General features: G+C 45.1%; 1 protein-coding gene and 1 long non-coding RNA gene across 7 annotated transcripts in view; both read right to left on the bottom strand.

Moving 5' to 3' along the window:
- Positions 1 to 422, bottom strand: part of wdr32 (WD repeat domain 32) — a 7,987-nt gene extending 7,565 nt beyond the window's left edge. The window contains exon 1 of the mRNA XM_056590847.1: positions 1 to 422. This exon is cut by the window's left edge and continues 374 nt beyond it. Coding sequence (XP_056446822.1) covers positions 1 to 189 — 189 coding nt within the window. The 5' untranslated portion in view covers positions 190 to 422.
- Positions 423 to 2,053: 1,631 nt separating this feature from the next.
- On the bottom strand, positions 2,054 to 8,262 carry LOC130382961 (uncharacterized). Of its 6 annotated transcripts, XR_008895658.1 has the most exons (10): positions 8,148 to 8,262; positions 7,971 to 7,999; positions 4,464 to 4,529; positions 4,127 to 4,228; positions 3,730 to 3,815; positions 3,494 to 3,574; positions 3,318 to 3,396; positions 3,133 to 3,244; positions 2,782 to 2,865; positions 2,054 to 2,598 (listed from the first exon to the last, which is right to left on the bottom strand). It is a non-coding gene; the product is annotated as an uncharacterized LOC130382961 (long non-coding RNA). The 6 variants fall into 6 exon arrangements; XR_008895656.1 differs by lacking the exons at positions 7,971 to 7,999; positions 8,148 to 8,262 and having other exon boundaries at positions 3,730 to 3,852; positions 4,464 to 7,039; XR_008895654.1 differs by lacking the exons at positions 7,971 to 7,999; positions 8,148 to 8,262 and having other exon boundaries at positions 4,464 to 7,039.
- Positions 8,263 to 9,132: the final 870 nt, after the last annotated feature.

The following is a 9,132-nucleotide window of genomic DNA, read 5'->3' as shown; positions in this document are numbered from 1 at the left end:
AACATCCTCGCGAACCAGTCCAGCGCTGCTGTCAGCCACCTCGCCCCCCTCATCATCACCATCCTCTTCATCGTCATCGGCGCGGTCCTCTCCTTCGGGCTCCCCGGCTCGGTGCCCTGCACTACGGTTCTCGTCGTCCTCGTCTTCCTCCTCCCCGTCGCTCTGGTGGTCTTCTTGCTCGGAGCTCATCGCGGCTCCTCCAGGGTCCAGGGACCCGTTTCGCAGGGTCTCCCTTCGGCAGCTTAAAGCAACAGCGACGCCAGAAGACGCACGGTGCCAGTCGATCCCGGCCCCCCACCAACACAGCCCGGTTTATGGGGAGTTCTAGGCCTAAAGACTGGGGTATATTGTGGGGAGTTTATTGTGTTGACAGAATCGACTATGGTCTGCTCCGGTCGTATCGTAAACAAATGCCGAGCTAAATGACGTGACGGGTTTCCGGTTCCTTGTGTGCTCAAAGGTCAGCGCGCAGGGCGTGCTGCCCCCTGGTGGTTAATTGGTGCAAGTTCAAACACTCTGCACAGCGACCCCACCTGCACCGGCCGGCATCTGTGTAGATTTATAACATAACGATGGAATTTAAACGTAGGTATAGCAACGGAGGTTTTTTCGACTATTTATGGATTAAGTAAAAGGTTATTACTATATTATCCCTCTTTTATTTAGACTGGCGTAGCTTTAGTTTGGTAAGGGTCTGAAAGCTCCGAATCTTGTGACTACTTTTAGTTCTATGCTTGCATGTTATTTGTATATTCCTATTAGTAAACAATCAATTGTTACAAAAATGCCTTCTCATAACCCTAATCCTATTTTTCGTCTGTCTTTTCGCCCTGTACTCCTACAATGTCTCGCTGCGGCTTGTAGGACATGGACATCCAACGTCCAAGTGCTGTCACGTGATTCCGCTTGCCACCCCCACTAAATGAGTTTTTGATGGGTCCACTCATAGACATCTGGGTCCACTCCTTAAGCCGGGGGTGTTTCTAGGTATCATAAACATCCGGGGCTTGGCCCAGACGGAAAATGAAAAGGCCAAAATGATTTCTATGCTTTATTTTGCATGAATTTTTTTTCATAATGCTTCACCTAAATAAACAAAATGCGCAGTTTATTATAGCTTAAAATAGCTACCTGACTGCTGTGCTGCTTATCCCCTAATGTCTAAAGTTCCATTCAAGTTAAATCAGAGTAAAATTAATACAAGTGAGACCGACTTTACACACACACACGACTGGGGATAGGATAGGTTAATTCACTTGAGGTGGTAAAAAGGTTATGTTTTTAAACTGTTTATTCTCTTGCCAGAATGACTATCTAGACTAGGCTAGTAGCCTACTTATAAATAATTATAAATATCTTTACTTTTATTTTTTTGACCCAAAAATTGTATTCGGGGCTACTTAAACACAGGGTCTGTGATTTCGATGTCTGGGTTCAGGGTCTGCGTTCAGGGCCTAATCGACCAGGTAAACACGCGTCCTGCCGTCCTCCGAGCTCCAGGAAACCATGTTCCAGGTGGTTAATATTTAGCTCAGACGTCGTTCACTCAAAACATTCATGATCCAAAATCTGACCGCAGCTGACCTCAGATCTGGTGAACTGGGCTTTTTTTTCTTTCACTTCATATGTTACGACCAATCCTGTTGCTGGAGGCAGAGTTATTTGCAGATAAACTAGACCAGCACATGAACATTTTAAAATGTAAATACACACATTCCTGTATAATTAAGGTGTATGACATCTCCCTCTGCTGGACAACAGTCTCACACCAAACTACATTTTCCGTTTGACCCAACAGCTATAGTACAATGTTGTGAGATGGGTTGGTGGATTGAACGTGTTGTAGTAGCAGAGAATGGCCTGCGAGGCAGTATGTACATTGTTAAATACATGAATAGTTTGAATTTAGTAGTAATGTGGAGGTTTCATATTTTTACTAAATGGATTATGTGAACATTGCTGAATAACAATCATGTATATTAAATGTATTGCAGGAGTTTGACATTAACCAAGTTAAAGGACAATTAAATGAACCGCACCAAACATGTAGAAGTCAATGTGGGATTTTAATACAAACAAAAACACTTGACAGAAGTTTAATACAATTTTGTAAAGGAAAGCAGAGGAAAACATTTTCCCAAATTAATCTTTTCATAATGTCACCACCATTCCGAAAGCAAGTGAAGAGGTTTGTGTAAAAGCAGGCCTCCCTGACCAGCTCTGTCCCTGACTCTAAACCCTGACTCTCAACCCTAACGCTAAACCCTCTGAGGGCAGGAAGACGCGCCTTCAGTGTAAAGGTTTGAACCACAGAGAAGGAAGAAAAGAGGAAGCAGTAGAGAGTAGTGAGGTTAGTGACAGACGTGAGGGAAAGGCGTGTGGAAGCACACGGTTACATGTGGGGTCAAGAAGATCACTCCCACTGGAGGTCATTGATCCATCAGCCTCAGACTGCTGAGCTCAGCAGGTCTTCTGGAGGACGAGGCGCAGATGAACTGAGGAGACGGGACCAGCAGGATGTCAGGATCAGGGCGGGTTTAGCTCAGGTGTGTCTACCCCCGACCAAACAGGATCAGGTGAGGTTCAGCTCAGGTGTGTCTGCCCGGACCAAACAAGGACATTGATTAGGTTCAATATTCAAAAGATGCAACATTATCTGAACCAAAGATAAGTAATTAAGGAGCAGGCAGGCTTTAGGGCGCCTTGCTCAAGGACGCATCACTGTATCCTGAGGACTTGAACCCGGCACCATTGGCTTGAGTTGAAACCCCAACCCCCTACCTAGTCCACTATGTCCAGATAATGCAAGAGAGTCCTGGTGCTCCTCAGGATTTGCCTTCCAGATGTACGGCTTCTCCTTCAGTCCTGTTGTAAGGTAACAAACACAGGAGTAGTTGGGCTCTACTATCAGGTAACAAACACAGTAGTAATTGGGCTCTAATGTAATGTAACAAACACAATAGTCTCTAATGTAAGGTAACAAACACAGGAGTTTTGGGCTCTAATAGCGCGTAACAAAGTAGCAGCTGTAGTTTGTCTGGTAAACAACCACAATAGTATGCCGTAACTTGTACTGGACAAAATAATCCTGCGTAACAACAAGTCCACTCTGTTTATTTTAGGCAAACTTACAAGGATCCTGGTTGGTGGAGTGATGTTGTCCTCCAGAGTCTTGGCTCCTCCATCATCTCTCCTCAGCCAGAGTCCTGGTCTGGAACAAACAGCGCAAGTCTGGCCCTAAAGTCTGGTAACAAACATGTAGCGTGTCTTATTTTTAAGCCCTTTATTTCCAGTTTGTTTGGTTAATACAAACGTACAATCCTTGTTGGTAGAGTGATGGTCATCCTCCATATTCACGGCTCCCCTACCAGCTCGCCTCCGCTCCAGAAACACGTTCTAGTAAGAAAACACAGCGGTAGTTGGTTAACGCATGTCAAAGTAACAGCTGTATTTTGCCCTTTAAGTCAACCATGTTAAGTAAATACAAACTTACGAGGAATCCTTGTTGGTCGATTCCTAGTCGTCCTCCAGCGTCTCAGCTCCTCCAGCAGCTCTCCTCAGACAGAGTCCTGGTCTGGAAACAAACAGCGGAAGTGTTTCTTCAACATGTGGTAAAACAGATGTAGTCGTCTGGTATATATGGTACAAACGCCGGTAGTTTGGGGTAGCAGTATTCTACGAGAAGTGGCAGTGAGTGTGATGATCACTTCAGAGTCAGGCTACATCTACCCCACGACAGACGTCATTCACCGGGCAGGCCCTCCACCAGCCCAGGGCCTTCAGCAGGGCTCCTCCATCAGCCATGGATTCCTGGTCTGGTTTCAAACACAGTTGGTCTCAGCAGTAAATCACCTGGGGACGCAACACACCCCACCTCCTGCATCTGAGGTTCACTTGTAAAAGAAGACAAATTTAAAATCAGACAACGTCTGCAGATCGTCGCGTTCAGCAATTCATCCACTACGGTCGTAGCAGCACTAGTAACATTAATGGCTCATATGACTCTTGCATAACCCCCGTATGAATTAACTCACAGCTTGGCACAGATTTAAAGTCATAAGCTGATCAAAACCAGACCTAAACTAGCGTGGATTTTAGTGTTTCAGATGAGCTTGGTGATGGTTACCCTCTGGTCCGGTGCTGCAGGCCCCTGGTCTCCAGCCTCAGTCTCCGGTCCACCCTGGCACCACAAGCCTCCGGTCCCCAGCCTCTCAGCCTCGCCTTTCAGCTACAGAAGCAGGTTTATATCAGCATTTGCCCAACAATAAACTTATTTGACTCATCCGAAACCAAGTTACACAATTAATTGAACTATTATTTTATAATAGTTCAGAAAAGACTTGAGACCGGACATGAGCATCCCGTTTTTGGGAATGAAGACAGAGCAGTCCACAAGTTTAAAGAAGTGGTTCAGGCCATGCATTGAAACTGACCTGAGAAGACTACTCACACAGAGCACTGACCTGTTCTGGAGGACTTCTGACAGGAGGTGGAGGTCTGGCTCTGGGTGAGGAGGTGGAGGTCTTGCTCTGGGTGAGGAGGCAGACACCTTGGGACAAACTACATGTTACCTTTTTAACCTTGTACGGTTCTAGAGTATCTTCTACTGTAACATGTGGGAATGACGGCCATTATTTTAGCTTTTATATTATCCAGTTGTTAACTCTGCACAAAAGTCGTTGTTTAACGTCATTCCATTGGGTAGGGTTTAACTTCTGTGGCAATTAATGACAGCAGATATTTAGAACGTACAAAAGCTGAAGTAACAAAGAACACTAAGCAGTATCGATATTAAATCAAATATACTCAGCCATATTCAGGTGCTGGGTTCCGTTGAAGAAATGTCAAATTATCTTCCATCTTGAAATGATTTTAAGCCTTCCCCGATTTCAAAAATGGGCCCGCAAGTAGAACGCGGTTTTGCACGCAGTGAGAGTCCCGCAACGTGATCGTCGTGGTTAAGAGTACGGCGCAACCATCGGAAATTATCAACATATTGTACGACGTACGTGTCAGTATGTATTTAATATCAAACTTTAGTTGTTTAAGATAGGGGCAACAATTGCCAATGGAAACCGACCAAAAACATTTTTACGTTGGCAACGGCTCGAGGTTACGCAAATACAATCCAGAACGTTCCGCCAGATTCCCTCAGGGGACTCCCGTCCAACTAACTGCCAGGTGGTTTCTTATGGTTGTCAAGACTACAACGTTCTATGCTAACCATTGGGACTAAATCAAGTGACCTCACTCAGAACCTTCCACGGCGGGAAGCACAAACCGTCCGACTGGAATCCGAACATTCCGGCCGGAACCAACCAAAGAAAAACATAAACAGCGCCTCACCTTGAGCTGAACTGAGGAAGATCCTGAAGTCCAGCGATGCTCTACATTAAAGCACAGCCAACAGACTTACCTTGAGGAGATCTGTTTGTTGCTGTTGGTCATTAATACTATTCAGTGTAACTTTACATTATTATGCACCCAGTGTGTACAAGTCATATCACTCAAAACCATACGAAGAACCAAACTACCATGTACGTCCCACAACAACTTTAAACCTAAAATCCTGGAATCATTAAAAACAAAAATATCTACATTTTACAATTATCTAGATTATTCAGGGTACAAACCATATAGAGCAAATCTAAACGTTGACCTCACAGAGAGCCGACCATAGCCCTGCAACGTCACCCTGACCGCCTCATCACCAACAGCAAATCATGCCAGCCAACACATGTACAGCTCCAGTGAGAAGTGGGCATCTGAGTGAAGGGACTGCCCATAATAAAAATAAGCCAAATTCCTGAACTATCCAACCATCTTCATGGTTTAAAGATTTACAAAGATTTTATGTTCCATTCACCTTAGTCTGCTCCCTCGTTACTTATAAAACTCTACATCTCCATCACTAGAGCGTTGCATCCTGCTCATGGGGGTGTGGTCTGAGTGAGCAGAGATGCATGCTGGGATACAGTGCTGTCTGAAGTCTTCAGTTCCATAGACACACCCCTCAGGAGAAACCAAGTGTTTGAGAATCTGTCGTGACATCAGTTACATGAGCTGGAATATCCTTCAAGATGGCGCCAGGATTCTCAGAGGAGAAAGGCCAAGAGGAAGATGTGTGGGTTCTTCCTCGCAGCCAGTGGAACACAACAACGGTCTTCATCAGAATACCATGGAACACTTTCAAACATTCTCCTCTTTACACCTTGAAGCCCCAGTGAAGGTTTCCTTACCTCCTCAGCTGAAGAGCACAACTTCAGCTCGAAGAGCGCACTAGCTGGAGTTCCCGGATTGGTTCTGATTTAAGGGAACCAATCGTTCAGCTAGTCCTGTCCGAAACAAATACAGTTCAGCCTGAGAAGACGTGCAACTGAGAGCAAGGCAAGATCCACGGGGCTCTCCATCAACCCAGCCAGGTAGGAAGAGCCGTCTCATTACAGGTCTGAAGGTCATCTTGAATATCCATTTAGGTCCCTTTCCAACGTCAGACTCTCCTTGTGAAATTCCTTTTGGTTTCCATCCTCCATTGATCCTGATTGGTGTAGTCCTAGTTTGAAGTCACTGATCTGAACACGCCGCTTGCATCCTTTTACACTTGAGTTGGATACTCTCCTTCCTACCCAGTGTGTTGGATCTCGCTCCGGAGCGTCGCTCAGGGCTCTTCATGTCTCCTGGAGGCCCTTAAGTAAACGTGTGGCCGTCCATCAGGTATGATTTAGTTGACCATTCCAATATCCCAAGCCAATCACACAGACCCCCGTATGAACATTATCACGGTCAAAGCAAGCCGGACACACACACATAGAACCCAGGACAGGCACGTAGAACCCCATGCCAGGTGTGACACACACACACCTGAAAAATCTTCCATCTCATGACACACACACACACACACACACACACACACACACACACACACACACACACACACACACACACACACACACACACACACACACACACACACACACACACACACCTGAGCCATAAAAGGCCAAACAATCATGCAGGGTAAAAACCTCATAGCAAATAACATTCCATCATCCCCCCCCCCCCCCCTCCCCTCCCCAGGCCTCCTGCCAGGGCACCCATAACAGAACAACCAATGTCTCCAGAGACGTAAATTATGTACAACATTCTTCAGTGGCGTCCCACATTGGTGATGGATTATGCTTGGCCAAAATGTGTCCCAGGTTGATTCAACATCTCTGAAGACATGTCTTTGTAGTCCAGTGGTTTCCTGAATGAGGGGCCTTCACAGATGCAAACGGTGCAGCTTTAGTCAGTCTGAGGACAGGAAGGAGGTAATCTGTTCAGAAGACCACCCAGTGGAGGGGGGTGGCTCTTGAGGAGCAGGATCCATATGGGGATGGCCCCAAATAAGACCTTTGAAATGAAACTGTTCCTGAGGAGTCACGATGCCTCGAGGTGACTGTTGAATGTGTTCCATGGTTCTCTGTGTCAGACTGAAGTTGTGTTTTAGTCGTTGAGATGAGGAGCCCCCTCATCTTCCCCTGGTGTTTCTCCTTCCGAATCCCTGTCTCCATCTTCAGGAACATTCCAGTCCATGTAACTGACGTCACGACAGTTTCTCAAACACTTGGTTTCCCCTGAGGGGGAGTGTCTACAGACCTGTAGACTTCAGACAGCTCTGTATCCCAGTATGCACCTCTGCTCACTCAGACCACACCCTCGAAGATGAAGATGCAGAGCTCAGGAGAGTAGAATGAAAGAAGATTGAAGATATCAGAACCCAACCCATTACAACAATAACTTGGAGCCTGTAACCATTTTAACAAATCATTAATACCAACATAAACCAAACACCTAAGTAACCCATGAACCAATAAAACCTTCAGGTTAACTCACCAGGAAGCCAAAATACATCAATGTGCCCAAGAGTAATGAGAAATTAATGACTTACAGTTTGCAGATATGCTTCATGGTTAAGTTGGGATACTCACAGAACTGCAGTTAAATATCCATGATAGACCTTTGAAGGGAGAACAGTTTACTCATGGTCCAAATTTCAAATGAGATGTTAAACCACCACAATCGCAGATTTCCTTCACACATTAGCATTGGTTTATATTCAACATACAAGTCACGTCAGTTGTGCTTTGTCACACAATTCTACTCACATCAGGTTCAGATGAGATGCTCCTCTTTACTTCAAAAAGTCTTTACCCTGTGAAACTGGAAGAGATGTTAAATAAGTCAACAGTCCTCATCAAAACAGTACAACAAACAAATGCACTGTCCGGTTCCCTTTTAAGTGAAATGCACCAGATGCAACCAATTAACTAATTAAGAAAACCACCTGGCAGGCGAGCTGGTTCGGCACCCTGTGGTCTTCTTGGTAACAGTGAGAGGCTATTTCAGCTCTGTGTTTGATCTTAAATGACCTCCCTCCTTTTAATTAAAGGGATGAGTCTGATTTGACTGATTTAGATTCAAACTTCAAAACGAAAAAAGTCTTCATTCAATTCACCTTACTTTGTGCGGTGTGTGTGTGTGTGTTTGTGTGTGTGTGTGTGTGTGTGTGTGTGTGTGTGTGTGTGTGTGTGTGTGTGTGTGTGTGTGTGTGTGTGTGTGTGTATGTGTGTGTGTGTGTGTGTGTGTGTGTGTGTGTGTGTGTGTGTTTGTTAGTGAGAGTGAGAAGGAAGCTTTCATCAAAGAGACCAGAGAAACTCATTCACTGGTTAAACTGGAGTCATCGCCTTACACCACACACGTTAACACACACACACACACACACACACACACACACACACACACACACACACACACACACACACACACACACACACACACACACACACACACACATGCACACACCATACAGACACACACCATACAGACACACACCATACAGACAAACACCATACAGACACACACAATACATCATATAGATTCACACCATATGCACGCACACACACCACAGATACACACATATAGATTCACACACAATATTGATACACACAACATAGATACAAACCATATGCACACACAAACGACAGATACAAACCATATATATATATACATGCACACACCATAGGTATACACAGATACGAACACACCATAGTTACATACCATATAGATACACACCATAAAGATAAACACACC

This window comes from Gadus chalcogrammus, chromosome 5, assembly GCF_026213295.1.
Source record: "Gadus chalcogrammus isolate NIFS_2021 chromosome 5, NIFS_Gcha_1.0, whole genome shotgun sequence".
NCBI lineage: Eukaryota > Metazoa > Chordata > Actinopteri > Gadiformes > Gadidae > Gadus > Gadus chalcogrammus.
Note: the sequence above shows the minus strand (reverse complement) of the source record. Positions and strands in the feature narration are given on the sequence as shown.